The sequence below is a fragment of the Spodoptera frugiperda genome, chromosome 14 (genome assembly GCF_023101765.2).
Source record: "Spodoptera frugiperda isolate SF20-4 chromosome 14, AGI-APGP_CSIRO_Sfru_2.0, whole genome shotgun sequence".
Taxonomy (NCBI): Eukaryota; Metazoa; Arthropoda; class Insecta; order Lepidoptera; family Noctuidae; genus Spodoptera; species Spodoptera frugiperda.
This window is the reverse complement of record NC_064225.1, coordinates 8,278,870-8,296,824: the sequence shown is the minus strand read 5'-3', so window position 1 is coordinate 8,296,824 and position 17,955 is coordinate 8,278,870. Positions and strand designations below refer to the sequence as shown.

The 17,955-nt window shown below is 36.3% G+C and overlaps 4 protein-coding genes and 1 long non-coding RNA gene across 5 annotated transcripts in view; all 5 read left to right on the top strand.

Moving 5' to 3' along the window:
* The window catches only part of LOC118279152 (LHFPL tetraspan subfamily member 3 protein), a 43,193-nt gene that overhangs the window by 2,633 nt on the left and 22,605 nt on the right, over window positions 1-17,955 (top strand). The gene's annotated exons all lie outside the window — the stretch shown is intronic.
* LOC118279151 (tektin-4-like) lies at window positions 3,433-5,160 on the top strand. Its single transcript, XM_035598689.2, has one exon. The coding sequence runs from the start codon at window positions 3,576-3,578 to the stop codon at window positions 5,109-5,111; it is 1,536 nt and encodes a 511-aa protein (XP_035454582.2). The 5' UTR covers window positions 3,433-3,575; the 3' UTR covers window positions 5,112-5,160.
* On the top strand, window positions 5,168-11,351 carry LOC126911412 (uncharacterized). The gene is made up of 2 exons (XR_007705965.1): window positions 5,168-6,954; window positions 10,586-11,351. It is a non-coding gene; the product is annotated as an uncharacterized LOC126911412 (long non-coding RNA).
* On the top strand, window positions 11,767-13,607 carry LOC118279149 (tektin-4-like). Its single transcript, XM_050698406.1, has one exon. The coding sequence runs from the start codon at window positions 11,890-11,892 to the stop codon at window positions 13,429-13,431; it is 1,542 nt and encodes a 513-aa protein (XP_050554363.1). The 5' UTR covers window positions 11,767-11,889; the 3' UTR covers window positions 13,432-13,607.
* LOC118279150 (tektin-4-like) lies at window positions 14,813-16,503 on the top strand. Its single transcript, XM_035598687.2, has one exon. The coding sequence runs from the start codon at window positions 14,927-14,929 to the stop codon at window positions 16,457-16,459; it is 1,533 nt and encodes a 510-aa protein (XP_035454580.2). The 5' UTR covers window positions 14,813-14,926; the 3' UTR covers window positions 16,460-16,503.

The following is a 17,955-nucleotide window of genomic DNA, read 5'->3' as shown; positions in this document are numbered from 1 at the left end:
TTCATACAAATGTGAAGCTCAACCAGTAACCTACGAGTATGTTAAAGAGTAAATTATTCTGCAGTTATTACTTGGTTTATTAATGTAATCTTCTTGTTGAGTGCATGATGGTGTAATCTGTTACACAGGCACACCTAAAGGCGTCATCTTCTGACATAATTTTGTGGCTTATTGAAATAATGTTGACATTTTTCTTACCTATAAGCAGTTGACTAAAGATCCGATCAATATTCAGTCGTCAAAATTGTGTATCGACATAGGTTCTTTTTAAACGGGGAAATCATCCAATGACTTCTCCCGCCTTGGGCGAGGCGAGAGTGAGTATCAGACTCTTACTGACTAAAAACCACCCCGTTCCTACTCCTGCTTTTCGAGCCGGAGCCCCAGTAACCCGCTAGGCAATCCGCAGCTCCGGGATTTCAAATGCTGTTGACGTTTTTTAGCCAATAAATACATGGTTGACTAAAGATCCGATACTCGTCATAATTGTATATCGACACAGGTTACAATATCGATCCAATATTATACGTATTACTGCCTTTTAAGGCCCATAATGCGATTGGAAGCAGTCATTGATGCGCACGACCGGTGTTAACATAATATCGCACAATTGCCAACGAAGCCCCATGTGTGTGTGACCTCATCAAGTTGCGAGTTCACTACTCAGGAACCGCTATATGACCGGAAAAAACGTTGTGTGATATAGTTAAACAACATAGGTTTGTTCAAGAAGAGCGGCGAACTAGATTTTCTGCGATGTGTTAATTGGAAGTTGGGAAATCGCAACTGTTTTATGTATCGGTGTGTAATAATGTAGGTTTCTAATATTTTGCGTAAAATTTCAGTCGAATTGAACTAAAGAGTTTTTCATATTAGACACTCCTACCTAGATATGCAAAGACATGTGGTAGTCTAAGTCTCTTTCGCTTAATTACCATTCGTAAAGATTGTACAATTATTCAAAAAGCGTAGCTAATGAAAATGACTTGTATGAAAGCAATCACACATTAAAACCAAGGCCACCTCTCGAATAATTTCAAATGTTCTGATCTAGATTGTAATGATTATTCTGTCATTGAACACAAAAGAAAATTGCGTAATTATAAAAAGCTACACAAGTAAGAATAAACTGCCACGCACGTACAATGATTTTGCCGCCTAATCCCATTTAGCGTCGTAAAAAGTAAAAGTCGTGTACAATTGTCTATGATATAATAATGGCGGCAAGTTCCGGGCTATATACCACAGACTACGGCGCCATAATTAAAATTATTAGGTTTTATCTATAGTAACGCGTGTTTTATGCAAAAATGGCTATTACATGAGTTTCTTATTTACTTAGTAATCATCACATGGTAATTAAAACGCCATCTATTATTAAGAAAATTAATTACGTATGATAAATCGTTTCTTTAATTTTGTAACGAGAAAGATTTAATGCCATAAATGTTACTTAATGTAGTTTTGTATAAATAAATGGAGAAAAAACGTATCCCGGTAGCTTTCAAAACTAGTTACATTGCTCTAGTACAGTGCAAGTTTGACAGGATTGCAACTATTGCAAGTGTCATTTTTAATTGACATCGTGGGAGCTTCAGTCTACCGTCGCGTTTAAATGGACGGTAATTAATTAAAGCAAGACTAGCAAGTGTATAGGATATATATTGACGTTGCGTATTTATTTCAGTAAGTATTGAGACAGGCATATTTTATAGGTTAATCTAGAAAGTAAATGGCATTGGCATATTATTTTTTTGTACCAAAAATTGGTTCACAAATAAATTGTTTAGAAAGTTACTTAGTATTTAGGTTACAAGAAATTAGATCAATATTGCTATTATGAAATCTTTTTAATGTAAAACAATTAGGTACGATTGTACTGAAAGTACTTACTTACCGATTACGTGAAAAGGTTTTAAGTTTAGAATTATATTCGCTTCAAATTGTGAAACCGTTTTCACTTCGCCCCATATCGAATGATCTGATGATGATTGTGAATCGATTAAATGAACCATGGCGATTATTATCGAGAAAATTTTGTTCGATTGACTTGTAAGAAATTAACACTTGTAACAGTTTAATATTTTTACTGGAATATTATTTTTATACCTAAATAGTATGTTTCTGATAAAGGAAAAACAGTAGGTTAAATTAAGGACGTTACAAACTTTGTTGAAACCAACCATTTATCACAGTACCCAGTGGACACTTAAATGCAGTTGTTAGAAAGCCATCAAGAATAGACTTGTATCTTAGATTTAGATTTATGAAAATCTATATATTAATACGTGATGCAAAAACTTTGGACCACATTTTACGAAAACTGCGCGGACGTAGGAGCATAAAATTTGGTATACTTATAGTTTATGTGTAGGAGAAGTGCATAGCGCTAATATTTTTCAAAAATAATGCTTATAAAGTACATTAAATCAATAAATAAAACAGTTTTCACACACTTTTTTATAAACCTACTAAACGCAATCAGTCAAGTATATAATTTTCTATTAAAACTTGCCAAGTTATATCATTTTTAACTGAGGTCTGTGTATGGAACTTGGTACTTATTTAGATCTCACTTCTTTTATAGGCGAAGCATTCCAATATTATCGAACTTGGCAGCCTTTCACATTTATGTTTTGGGTGGGATTTCATTTATTTTTGTAAGGTTTATTTTCTTTTTTTAAAACTTATTTTACTTTACTTTGACTAAATACAAACTTATCGTAACGAATTTTAGGTCGGTACGACCATTGGAAGATATAGATAATTTTTTTGATTTAGTTCCTTAGGGGTATGAATTTACACCTTCAAATTTTTAAAACCGACTCACACTTGGCCATTTTCAGATTTTTTCCTTTACCTTGACCTAAAGACCTACATCCATGCCAAATTTCAAGTCAATACGACCATTGGAAGATGGTCTAGGTTTTTGATGAGTGAGTGAGTCAGTCAGTCAGTTTGAGTGTATAGTAAAAATAGCGTTTTCTGACGTCAATATCTCAAGACCTACAATAGGTACATTAATGAAATTTTGTATTTTAGATAAGTAAGTAGTCTCGACAGATACTAGAAATTTCATATGCGTAGATAAAATAGATACTGGTTATAGGTGGGTAACTTGGCCCGAAATGGTTCGTGTAATATAACCCACGGCCGGTGTGTCGGTTTTTTGCTCGAACTTGGCGGACACACTGCCGTGTGTCTAGATCATATATGGTCGAATTTCGGCCACTAGGCGACCACTAGTAAAAGTAATTGTGCCTAACTATTGTACAGGATATAGGTGTCTTAATTTGGTCTAGACGTTCTCAGTGTCAGTCTATTACCTTGTGGAGGAAGTTGCAAAAAGGTGCAAGCATGAAGCAAGTATAAGCTCTGTGTCAAAAATGTTTTAATTTGTAGCAGGCCGTTTGACGTCATTAACTTTTTAAAAGATTTTTGACAATTTGTCACATTTTTAGCAAGCTATTGGCAAGATAGCAATTTTGTTAGTTATTTATTTATTTTCGGAAAATTTTGTTTTGATAAGTTATTTACTTTACACTAGAGCGCATTACTGAGATTATTGCTCGAACATGGAGGCACTTACAACATTCCCTGATGCTGACATGTGTCCTAAGCTCACCGAGGAGATCGGCGCTTACGTTAGAACGTCGATGACTAAGCCAAAAGCCAGTGACAAACCAACTACAGAAGAAGACAAAAAGGTAGAGACCGAGGGGAAACACGAAGTCGAGGCGAAACCAAAACCAGAGCCAGTGCCGCCGCAACCTCAACCAGTAGTTGTAGCTACCCCCAGAACTTCGGTAGTAATACCCGAGCTCGAAGCGTTGAAACCAGGACCTGATGGAAAAGTAGACTGGACACCGCTCGGCCAAATTACCGGAACTAGGCCACCGGTCAATAAGTATTCGTTAAGCAGGTATTCACTAGGAGAATGGAGGAAGCACAATGAAAATGTATTGAACTCTGACATAGTGACCGAGTCCAATATCGTAGACTATAACGCCAAGACGTCTATGATGCAAGCGTTCGGAACAATAGACAAACAACAGTCGGAAAATTACAAGCGACTCAGACAAAAAGCTAAAGATATTTTCCGGTGGAAGGTCGAAGTAGAACGCGCCTGTAAAATGATAACGGAGGAGGTTGAATTATTAGAAATAGAAAGACAGCGACTGAAAGGCGCGTCTAAAGTATTAATGTTGCCTGAATCGATCTCTAGACAGTGTCTCGACATGCGATCGTCCAGATCGCAGCCGGACCTAGTGGCGGACCTAGCCGAGATACAGCTCGTGAAGGAAATGAATCTAGTGAGTGAGGTGAGAGAAACCTTGAAGACAACTTTGAATCAAATAGAAGAACAACTTAAGATCAATAAAGCAGCCAAGCACAGGATTGAATACGACTGGTGTGATAAAACTATGGCGTATAATACAGACACCATCAATTTGAGTCTTAGCACCAAGTCTAACACTATACTGTTCCGGCCTGGATCTACAAGATTTGGTGAATTTTCAGCGCCCCTCGAATACTGGGAGTACTTCTGCAGGGAAAATATCGAAAATTGTGAAGCAGTGCGACAGAAATCCGTTGACCTTAGAAGTACTTTGAACGCTATTTTAGTAAATAACGGCAGAAAACTACGTAACCAGGCGGATAAAACTGACGCGGCTTTGGCCGAAACGGTCGCTCTCACTACTGAATTGTGTACGAAGTTAAAAGAGAATTTAATGACCACTTTGCAAAAAATTGCTGATATGGAAAGTTTGATTCAAAACCTGCAAGACGCGGTGAGGAAAACAGATGCAGCCATGAAACTAGCTCAAACTAGGCTGGACAACAGAAATAATTGGAGGCCTCATGGTGAAAGTGTAAGGGACCAACCGCACTTAGGTTTGATCGAAGAAGTTAAGAAAATACATGAAACAGTCACATCCCTTCTTGGACAGTTGAAGAATGCGGAGAGAGTGAGAGAAGGTTTGTTAGAGAAAAGAATTCAGCTGGAGAAAGATATAGCATCAAAGAATAAGACATTGATAACAGACAGAGAAAGATGTGGAACGGTACGGTCGCATTACCCGTCTGCTTCAGAACTGGCTGGGCTATGAAATTACAATTTGCATTCATCAATCAAAATTGTTGCGGAATCATTCCACCATCTTAATGAGAAAAAAACCAAATGTATTAAATTTTGCTTGCCAAACGTACAAAATAACGAATGTTATGTTGCTTTGAACGGACAAAAGTTAGAATTTGTTAAGGAGACTGTATTTTTGGGTATCACATTAGATGACAGATTACAATGGGGGCCCCATATAAAAGCACTTTCGGGGAGACTAAGCTCAGCTGCTTATGCAGTTAGACAGATTAGGCAGCTAACGGACGTAGGTACGGCAAGGCTTGTTTATTTTAGTTATTTTCACAGCATAATGTCTTACGGCATTTTGCTGTGGGGGCGAGCTGCGGATGTAGAATCAATTTTTATTTTGCAAAAGCGAGCTATTCGAGCAATATATAACTTGCCCCGTCGCGAATCTTTGAGAGAACTATTTAAAACTATAAACATTCTTACAGTGCCTTCTCAATTCATTTACGAAAATATTATGTACGTGAGAAAAAATCAACAATTGTTTGAAAAAAGAAGCGACAGACACAATTTTAATACGAGAGGTAAAAATAAGTTAGCTATACCGCAATTCCGATTGTCCAAAGTGCAGAAATCCTTCATGGGATTTTGTGTTAGGTGTTACAATAAACTACCAACCACCATACTGAATCTGAACGAGAAAAAATTTAAATCTTGTATAAAGCGTGAACTGTGTAAACAGGCATATTATAAACTGTCAGATTATATTGAAGATAAAAATGTGTGGCAGCATGTTGGTCCGGCTCCACTGGACACTCGCTCACACTAGACAATGCTCTAATACGATCACTAGTTACACGTTAAATTAAAGTACTAATTTATTCCAATGTAGTCTAGGGATCCTGTGGCATCAAACAGTTATTTATTTATTTTTTATTTGAAAAATTAAATTAAAGATTATTTTTTATTTGTATAGAAGCATTATTTCAAAATTGTAAGTGTACATATGTGGGCACTATGTTTGAAACAACCCGCTTTTTTAATTTATATTCTGTTAACAACCACTAGCAACACCAGACAGATATAATGTAGGATGGAATTATAATATAAAAAGGATAGTATTTAATTACTGAGTACTATTCATAGGAATAAATATATTAAACCTCTTTCATCATTTCATAGACAATATAAATTGTTTAAAAATAATTGTTAGCTGAAATGGAACGTCAAATGATATATTTTAAAAATGGCGGGAAATAATTAATTCGAATATTGGTCGATGAGACGGATTATTGTTTTATAATTGTTCTGTAAATATAAATTGTAATTCCTGAAAGTTATGAATTTCATTTAATCGTCTTGCATCTTGAAATAACACTTCAGAAGTGGGATCTTTTCAAATTGTCTGGACCTTACATCGGTGGATTGGGGAAAGGACAAAGAAAGTACAAGACAGAAAGTTCGGAAGATGAAAACAATGGAATTTTTTTTTCGGAAGACCATGAACCACGCACGAAATGTAGCATCTACGGTGAAAATACAATTTCATGTATAATTCGAGATGAGGACCAATGCAAAGGCATAGTTGTGAAACTCCCGAACAACTATACTATGGCTACATGTCGTAACTGGAGAACCTGATACCCGTGGGTTCAACTAGTACACGCAGAACTTCATTGTGCCCAATGGAACTTCGACTGTTCAACAACAGCCTAAGATTTACTACGTTTGCCGGCGTCCTGGACACGAAGCAAAGGATTATAGACAACAACAGCGCTGCGAGAACTGTCGGCGCAGCGGACACATCACGGCTACGTGCTGGTTTGCTCCGAGTTCTTCACACTTAGCGACAAAATGTTACCCAGGTAATGCTAACTTATAACTTATGACATATTTGTGACATTTATAAGAGAATTGTGATCGTAAATAATTGCCAGATCATTAGCAGCGTACGTTGATACAAACTGAATAATATGCTTTAAATTTTGCGAGCAAAAGATTTACAATTAGAGATTCAATCTAGCACTACAGTTATGAAAGGTTTTGGCGGCGCCTGTGTGAATTTATTATGTACATGTTATCTGTTTGTTTCAATAGACAATGTCGAACTAAAAAGTGCAGTAGAATGGACTAGCTGTTTTACATTTGATGCTGAATTAATAATTGGTCAAACAATGATTAATAGTGACAATATAAGCTTAATAACTTCTGCTGCTTCTATTCGTTTTGTGCAAAAGAATGCCGTACAAGAAATAATTACTGACATTAATTTGAAATTATCGGACTTTAATAGAAAATACCCAATTTATTTAAAGCACTCCTGTAAATATCCCTGTTGTAATATTATGTTGATTGTGATATAGAATTACGAGCAGAGTTCACATTTTTGATTGAACTGTATGGGTGCAAATAGGGACTTAATATACCTAACGTATTTCATACCTGCAGCTGTCATCAAATCGCACAATACTTATTTAAAAATTCTTAACTTAGGTAATGTTAATCTGTCGTGGGTGGGGCGTTGATAATAATTAGTAACCGAGTGGAGTAGTGAGCCTGCGGTCCTTAATATAGACAAGTATCAGACAGTTAGATTACAAATTGATCTCTCAGACACAAACGTGGACCAAATTAGTGACACTGAGAATAAGCAATGACTACAGCTGCTCTAATTCGTTTGCTAAAAATATTAGAGACTGAGACACGGTGTAACAAGAAGGGGGTATACATATCAAGTGCACGGTTTTTACACAACATAAAAAAAAACATATGGGAAGGTTTTTTTTTAAGACTTATGTTTTCCTGGAACGTAGTTATGAATTTTTCCAATACATAAAATTCCAATTTCGTAATTAGCGAGTGACCGCTGTGATGTTGTGATACGTTAGTATGATGATTTTAAATCAAGAACCATGCGACACCAAGTATTTGGTACCAATTTTTTTTAAATGTATTTTAAGCTGAAACTTTGTGTAGAGATTATAATTATTCAACCAGTATTCTTCAGTGCTTCTTGATGTATATGGGTATTTTGTTACACGCTGTAGATTTCACAAGGAGAACGAAATAGTAAATAATTAAAAAAAAAATTAGATGCAGGTATAATAAGGGAGTCAATGTTACATTACTCTAGTCCCGTAGTGTGTTAGTGTTAGTGAAGAAAAAGGGAGGTGATCATAGGCTATGTGTAGACTATAGGGCTCTTAATTCCAACACTATTAAGACCGTTATCCATTACCTCATATAGTAGATTAAGTAAATAAGCTGTCGGGAAAATATTACTTTACGACACTAGATTTAGCCCAAAGCAACTGCCAAGTAGGGATGCATAAGGATTCAACACATAATGCAATCGCATTCGTATCGTAACTCTGTCGAGTCAATATGAATTTTTTAAGATGCCGTTTGGATTGGCTAATGCCTCGCTTATATTTTCCCGTTTCATTCAAATGACACTTGGTAGAGTAGATCAAAATATTGCCCTATATCTTAATGACGTTTTGGTGCCTACTGTATCTGTACAGGAGGGATTAAAGTTTCTGGAAAAATACTGCAACTACTAACAAAGGTTAATTTAAAATTGAACCTGAGCAAATGTTCTTTCCTTAAAAGTACTGCTTACATATTTAGGTCACGCAATTTCGGCTGGAACTATTCAACCAGGCAAAGCTAAAGTCAAATGTGTCGCAAGATATAGTCCACCACGGAATGTACACGAAATTAGGCAGTTTATAGGGTCAACCCGGTATTTTAGGAAATAAAAAAAATGGTTAGGTTGCACGTCCCCTTACAGAACTGACTAAGAAAGATGTTAATTGGCATTGGGATGTTGATCATGAAAAGGCTTTTCAAACTCTTAAGCAACGTTTAATTTTATTGAAAGACCGGTTTTAGCCAGAAGCTAATACTGAATTACATACAGACGCCAGTATAATAAGCTTGGGCGGTATACTAATGCAATATCAGTCAGATGACAGTTTGAAACCAATAGCGTATTTCAGTAGAGTGACAAGTAAAGAGGAATCTAACTATCATAGTTTTGAACTTGAAACACTAGCAGTCGTAGAGTCCCTTAAACGTTTCCGTGTCTATTTAATTGGTATACTAGTCAAGGACATTACGGACTGTTCAGTATTGAGAACTACCATTATTAAAAAGGATTTAATCCCTCGTATTGCTCGACAGTGGCTCCCGATCCAAGATTACAACTTAGAGATTGAGTACAGGCCAGGTAATCGCATGAGACATACAGACGCATTAAATAGAAATCCCATACCAAATACCTACCTACAGTGCTAATGATTAATAATTCAAATTGGTTAGTTACTCTTCAATTTCTCTTGATAATATCCAAAATGATACTAGGCATCGCGATAATAGTGATTGTAACTTGACTGCAAATTATATCGTTAAAGATGGGATCTTATTTAGGAAAACTGTTGCTGGAGAACGTTAAGCTTGCCAAATATGGGCTATTGCAGAAACTACATGATCAGATAGGACTTGAGAAATGTGAACAATTTATTTATTAAAGGGCATTTCTAGTTCGAAGGCATGGCTAAGTTTATTTGAAAATACTTTAATTCATGTTTACAATGTGCTTTTAATAAGAGAAATTATGGGAGGTTACACGATGAGCTTTATCTATTTGAGAAATCTACAATACCTATGCACACGATCCATGCCGACTACGTGGGTCCTTTCATTAAACGCAGACGCTTTTAATAAATTCGTGGTTGCCCGACCTGCTAAAAATTGTAGCTCAGTAGAAACAATTAGACTTCTTCTTAAATTATCATACAGTTTGGCTATCCGGTTAGAGTTATCACTGACAGAGGTTAAGTTCTTACTAGTAGGTATTTCAAACAGTTCCCTGAAGAAAACCAATTTAAACATGTTTTAAATGTTATAGGCAGCCCCAAACTCTGCTGTATTATTGGTGTTATCAGAAATATTTCAGCTAAAAGTCCATCCATTAAAATTTAAATCACGTTATTCAGTCTTTCTTCGTAAAGAAATTGTTCTGTGTGAATGAGTAGGTAGTCTTTTGATCTAATTCAGTCAACATTGAAAAAAATAACTGGGTGCTAGTCCTAAGCTAAAATAATATCTGCTGAATTACAAGGACAGCTGTGTGATCAAGTCCATGATTAAAAGGACAGCTGTGTGATCAAGTCCGTGATTAAAAGGATAGCTGTGGAGTGATAAAATCCGTGATTAAAAGGATAGCTGTGTGATCAAGTCTTTCATTAAAAGGACAGCTGTGTGATCAAGTCCGTGATTAAAAGGACAGCTGTGTGAACAAGTCCTTGATTAAAAGACTGCTGTGTGGTCAAGTTCTTGATTAAAAGAATGGCTATGTGAACACTGTCCGCTGCATTAAAGTGATTTGATTTAGATAGCTGTATTGTATGTAAAATGTAATTTACCAGGTTGGCCTCTTAAACTATTAGTACGATATACAATAGATACTGCTGGATGTTTTATTTGTTTCAGAAATTTGCATCTGCAAACGGAAATCACAGCGAAGACCGTGGGACACGTTCTGCACAGGATGGCCGAGTGTTAACAACCACTAGCAACACCAGACAGATATAATGTAGGATGGAATTATAATATAAAAAGGATAGTATTTAATTACTGAGTACTATTCATAGGAATAAATATATTAAACCTCTTTCATCATTTCATAGACAATATAAATTGTTTAAAAATAATTGTTAGCTGAAATGGAACGTCAAATGATATATTTTAAAAATGGCGGGAAATAATTAATTCGAATATTGGTCGATGAGACGGATTATTGTTTTATAATTGTTCTGTAAATATAAATTGTAATTCCTGAAAGTTATGAATTTCATTTAATCGTCTTGCATCTTGAAATAACAATTCTTTACAAATTGGTTTTATTGTCCCATAGTTTTGACGTCGTATTGTCGTTACATTGTTCCTACATATATATACAATAGGTAAATGATCAAATAATGTATCAGAGATATTGTAAAAAACATTTTTGAAAAGAGTAACGATGGAGTTTCTTGCTCGTTCTTCTCCATTCGAAGCAACACTTTGGAACGAGCGCCTAGCTTCACTGACAGACAGACTGACGGACAATTCAATTTGACGTTTCAAAAGTGCCTAATTTAGGATTAATTGAAATAAATGCTTTGACTTTGACTTTGACTTTGACTTCATGTTGTTGTATATTTTTGTTAAAATTTTTAGATTTTGTTAATGTTGTTTAATATACATATTTTTGGTATTCCATTAGTTTATTTATGGGACTAGTAAGTAGTAAAGTGGGTGCATTATACTCGTATTATAGTTTTATGTGCACCTCCATATTTTTGTTTCTCAGTCTACAAATAAACTAGTATTATTTAAAAAAAGCATGTAAAATGAGAAACATAATTATAACCATTTGGAAGTAGAATACAAATCGAAAATGGAATATTAATAGATCAATAATAATAGATATTTTCATTACATCATTTTATTACTCAGACCAAGATTTTGACCGACAAATTTAACTGGACTGAAAACTGTCGAACTGTTGTATGTATAGTATCTGAATAAAAGAAAGTTCAAATCAATCAAAATAAAAAAAGGTTATTATAGTAGTCGTGTTAGGCCACTAATTACTAAAAAAAATGATCAATAATACATTAGAAAAACGAATAGGAAATGTCAAATTAAATGATAATATGACATTGTTTGATAGATAGATTTCGTCAAAAGTATTTTTTTCTTATGTAAAATACATTTTTTTTCAGTAGAATAGTATTTGAAAGAAATCAACGATGCAGCAACTAACATCTTTTCCTGACAAAGATCAATGCCCAACGAAGCAGGAGATGGCAGCTTACATGCTGTCTGAAAAGTCTCCTGATCATGTGTTACAACAAATAGAAGAGGCCAAGGAGAAACAGCGAGAAAAAATGGTTACAGAGGATGCTCCAAAACCTGCTGAAGCCGCAGCTCAGCTCAAGATGAAACAAGAAGAAAGTAGACGAACGAATCCAGAACTTGCAGGAATAGATGATTTCCAATATTTACCTAATTTGAAGCCTGGCCTAGATGGTAAGGTTGACTGGACTCCTCTTGGGGAGATGACTGGCACAAGACCACCCGTAAATAAATATTCTTTAAGTAGGTATTCGCTTAGTGAGTGGAGAAAACACAACGAGGATGTTTTAAACCCAGATGTTATGACTGAATCTAATATCGTACAATATAATGCTAAATCTTCTATTATGCAAGCATTTGGAAATATCGATAAACAACAAAACGAAAACGAGAAACGATTGAAACAAAAAGCGAAAGATATATTCCGATGGAAAATAGAAGTAGAGCGGGCTTGTAGTGCTATCACCCGAGAAGTGGAATTGCTAGAAATCGATAGGCAACGACTAAAAGGTGCTTCTAGAGTGCTGATGTTGCCTGAATCAATTTCCAAAGAATGTTTGGATCTACGTTCGAATCGATTCGTACCAGACTTGGTAGCTGATATAGCTGAACAAGAATTGGTCAAAGAAATGAAACTTGTTAATGAAGTCAGAGCTACAATTAAAGCAACTTTAGCTAAAATAGAAGATCAAATGGCAGTAAACAAAGCCGCAAAACACAGAATAGAGTATGATTGGTGTGATAAAGCTATGGCATATAACACAGAATCTATTAATTTAAGTCTCAATACTAAGTCGCCTACAATATTGTTTAGACCGGGTTCTACAAGATTCGGTGAATTTAGCGCACCTCTAGAATATTGGGAATATTTCTGTCGAGAAAATGTACAAAACTGTGAAGCAGCTCGGCAAAAGTCTGCTGACTTACGAGGTAGTTTAGACGCTATACTAGTGAACAATGGTCGAAAGTTGCGTAACCAAGCAGATAGAACTGATATGGCATTAGCAGAAACTGTAGCTATTACCACAGAATTGTGCACGAAATTGGAAGAGAATTTGAGAGCTACTCTCCAAAGAATTGCCGACATGGAGGCTTTGATAGAAGATTTGCAATCATCTGTTAAGAAGATGGACTGTGCGATGAAGTTGGCTCAAACTAGACTGGACAATAGAAATAATTGGAGACCTCATGGGGAAAACGTTAGAGATCAGCCGCATGTCGGTTTGATAGAAGAGGTGAAGACGATTCATGAGACGGTGACGTCACTTCTCGGTCAGCTGAAAAACGCTGAGAGATTGAGAGGCGAATTGGTGAACAAAAGAACTGAATTGGAAAAAGCTATAGCATCGAAGAGAAAGACTTTGAACATAGACCGAGACCGATGTGGAGTAGTGCGCTCTCACTATCCCTCAGCATCGGAACTTGCTGGATATTGAGTTAGTCATTTATTTTAGTAACTGTAGGTATCTTTCGATAATTGCGTATGCGATGCGTTTGTCATTCCCTTTGGGAAATACGCAGCATCCGTATTTTGTATTTTAGCTATTATTTCGAATACTTATACCTACGTAATATATTTTTAGACTATTATATTATCATGCTTTAAGTTTAACATTTGTTTTATTATGACAAATAATGTTATCAGAAGACCTCGTCACAAATTTTTGTTTGGATTGTAAAGTTTGGGTAAACTGTACGCGTACATAGCACTACCTGACGTAGCCATTCCAACTGTGAAAGAAGTTACGTAAGCAATCGCAGCTCATTTCAGACATAACAATCGTGTCGGAGTGCCATTTGCCAGAACCTTTCACTCTTTATTATTGTTTTGCACATCATTTACTCCGAGTACGCTCATACAACTGCCATCAAGATAAGGAATAGCAGAAGGCATACACTTTACTTGCGTAAAATACTATAAAATAGCATCACCAGCTTGCAGTGCAACAACCAATAGGTCTCTAGCCGCTAGTTCGATAACGTGTTCCTTCTGTGTAATAAAGCTTGTAATTCCATAGCAAAGCAGCTAATCAATGGAGAGAGATGAATGAAATTATACCACTTTGATAGACACCTATCACTGAACCTATCAGAAAATATGAACAGATCTTAGAGGACTTGATTTCAAAGAACTTAAATACATCACGTCACGTCTTTTATCCACGAAGAGGTAGTCAGAGGTGCACATTACGGCAGAAATGCCACTGTACAATGTAAACCCACTTTTCACCATTACAAACACGCCAAGTGGTTATCAAACAAAAAAATATATGGATACCTACTAGAAGCTTTTAATGCTCATAGGTATAAATCTATTAAAATACGGAAACGGAACCTTTGGCGTGATAGTATCAAACAGCATCGAAATAAAAACTATAAGTAAGTTATCATTTCGAACAATACAGGGTCCCACGAGGGATGGGAACATGAGAACAATACGCTACTGACCTTTGTATGAAGCAACCATTCTCCCATCACTCGCTGGAAGACACGAGTCCCATAATTTGATCAAAGATACTTGCTGCTAAAATTACACAGAAGCTCTTTATCTTGAAACCGTTAGTTTTGTATGTTAGAGAAAGATTGCGATCCGCCATTGATTTCTGTAGAGTTATGTGCTAATTAGGTTAGATGCTCATGGGTCCAAGAACAGTTATTTCTAAGTAAAACTTCAGGGATTTACCTACTTGGTATTTTATAATAATCACGTAGACATTGGTTCGGTTGAAAGAAGTTTTTCATAGTTATCAAAAAGTACATATCTATAGAAAAGCTACTGGCCACTTAATGAAACCATTTGAACCATTGAATAATGTGTACAGATCATATGTCATTATGACAATGTTAGTTGTGCGTAACTTATTATAAGTCGTTTTAATTTTAATTTTTAATTATTTTTTTACTCTGATTCTATTCTAAATTCCTGTCAAGATGTCAAATCCAATGGCTAAAAATATGGATACATGCCCCTATATCTGTCCGAACGCACCGCAAAGTAATTTAGACAAGCCGACCTACATACCAGGTGGCGAGAGGAAACCACATGAAAATCCTTTTGCTTCTCCATATGTCCCTGGTTTCATCCAACCACCAGAGAAGAAACATTACCCTGCTGATGCACCACCGCGCTATCTCCCTCAGCAGACGGATAGCACGAGTGGGGACGTCCTCGGCATGGGACCCATCGGGCCGTGGGCTGCTGGTCACTTAGACTGGACCCCTCAAGCTGGGATGACAGGCGTCCGACCTGTAGTAGACAAGTATTCCATCACACGTTACTCTACTGGAGAATGGAGACGAAATAACTTGCGCACTTTAACTCCGAGAGCAACCGACAAGGCTAAAGCTTTGGATGCCTCTATAAAAGCTGATTTAGCAAAAGCTAAGAAAGACATGGATGACATGCAAGATAGTACTAACAAAAAATTAGAAGACAGAGTCAAAACTTTGGCCCACTGGAAGAATCAGGTGCAGAATACACTTAATGCTATGAGCAAAGAGATTCAAACATTAGATGCCAACAGACAGAAACTAAAGAGTGCTAGTAGAATTTTGATGATGCCGGAAGCAATTTCTAGAGAGTGTTTGGAGCTTCGAACGTTCAGATATGAACCAGATTTGGTAAGAGACGATGCTGAACAAGAGTTAATTAAAGAAGTATCTATTGTTGGAGAAATAAGAAGAGTCTTCCAAGAAACTCTAGCCAAAGTCGAAGTACAAATGGAGAATAACAGAGCTGCTAAGGCAGCTATAGAGTTTGATTGGAGCGACAAGATATCCACTTTGAAAGTAGACAATCAAAATTTGAATTTAACAGCTGATTCTAATATAATACTCCACCACCCAGGGGTCGCTCGATGGCCGGAGAACGCAACAAGTTTGGAGTTTTGGGAACATTTTTGCAAAGAGAGTATTAGAAATTGCGAGGAAGTGAGACAGAAGTCTGAAAACTTGCGAGGAGACTTAATGACAATTATTGTAAAGGGATCTCAAGACATGAAAATCCAAGCTGATAGAACTAATCATGCGTTAGGAGAAACAGTGTCCGCTACGGAACAGCTTTGCGCTAAACTAGAGGAAACCTTAAAGGACAACTTGAAAACAATCGCAGACGTGGAAAAGCTCATTGATTACTTGAATGATTCGTTAAGGGAAAACGACGAGCGCGACAAACTGTCTAATACTAGGCTACGCAGCAGAAATTTTGGGCGACCCAACGTAGAGAATTGTCGGGATGAAGCTCAGTATGGTTTGATGGCAGAATCCAAGTTTATCAAAGAGACCACAGACTCTTTAAAGGGTAAACTGAGACAGGCTGAGGCGGTGAGAGCGGAGCTTATGAAGTATAGAGGTGAGTTGGAGAAGGATATAGCTTGTAAAAGGAAGAGTCTTAATATTGATCAAGATAGAATCTCTAGGGTGCGCGCACATTTACCAACTCCAGAGGAATTTGCCAATGCTTGAGAAGAGCAGGATTTTAAGGCAATATTAAAATTATTGGTGTTTAATGTGCTTTTACTTCCGTATTTCCACGAAAATCAACAGCTGCTTAGTTAAAACTAGAAACACATTTGTTTCGACAAGGATTCTCTCTCGTGGCTTACGTTACTGAGTTAATGGCTTTATGTAAGAAGCTTTCAGGTTTATTGCGTGGTTTAACCAACACATTTACTCGCCAGTTATGTTCGAGTCGTTGTGTTTAATATTTCATTTGTTACGTCAGTTTTATTATTTCCTCCATCATTTCATTTACTGACTCTTTGTAATTTGTTTTGAGTTGTTGCGGGCAATAAATTAATTCGATGCAAGTAACAGACAGTCTTATCTACCGACTAAGTGTTACACCAGGTTACCAATTATTAATAAATTGCATACATTTCATTGTCATGGTTATAGTTTAGGTCATATTCATTGGACTGTGTGAAAGTGGTTTTCTTACGTTTAGTGTTTAGTAATTTCTATCAGTCAGTCAGCATTAGGGTAGTTCAGACGTCTACGTTTTATATTTCTCTGAGTTTATTTCGGCATTTCTTCTCAGAGTAGTGCGCTAGGAAATGCCGACCTCATCTAGATTATTTTTTTAATGTTGATGTATAAAAGTGCTCCTTTGTAGCCTATTTGCAAAAATAAATTGACTGTTTCACAACGTACTTTTCTGGGAATTCGTACTTTTAAATTATCTCCACAATCAGTCATTTCCAAAAGGACGAATAATAAGTAAATTCTTCACCGCACTTTAATCTGATTTTGTACGTGTTGCAAGATTCTCATTTGGATCCATTCATTGTTGCTTGTATTCGTGGTTGTGCCACAAAGTACACACGACAACACATAGATATATACCAAACCAGTTTATCATGTTCTAGCTTTGTATGATCTTCCCGCACATTGGACGGTCATGTTATACTGGTTGCATAGCTTGACATGTAGTCGTGTACTGCACATAGTACATTCAGTGCCGACCCAGTTTAATGGGAAAATTATGAAACGTTATTTGACAAAGACGGTTAATTACAAAAAATGTTGCAACGTTGTAATTATGTCGATTTTAAATACTTTTGTGACGAACATTTTTCTTAGTAATGCACTTGTGAAATATGTGTAAAGCTGAGATGGCGAACCCATACGTAACATCGCACCATTAAAAAAATTGCTTTTCATCATGCCATGGAAGAAGTGGAAGCGATCATGGCTGAAATGTATTCTAAATCTACATGTGCCACAATAATTTTTTTAAAAAAATTGGTACATACTTCTTTGGTCAAATTTCTTGCCGGACTGGAGTCATTGTGTAACTCTGAATCTTTGACGATTTGATTAGAAATAGCCAAGAAATATCCAAAGGTATAGAACAAATTTTGTGTTCAATGACGTGCCCATAATATTGTGCTGCGTGCCATCAATGCACGCGTTAATAAAATTACTCAAATGTAGAAGGTATTATCGTTAAGTATTGCGTA

Coding starts and splice junctions, on each gene's coding strand:
- LOC118279151 (XM_035598689.2), top strand. CDS start 3,576: ATGGAGGCACTTACAACATTCCCTGATGCTGACATGTGTCCTAAGCTC.
- LOC118279149 (XM_050698406.1), top strand. CDS start 11,890: ATGCAGCAACTAACATCTTTTCCTGACAAAGATCAATGCCCAACGAAG.
- LOC118279150 (XM_035598687.2), top strand. CDS start 14,927: ATGTCAAATCCAATGGCTAAAAATATGGATACATGCCCCTATATCTGT.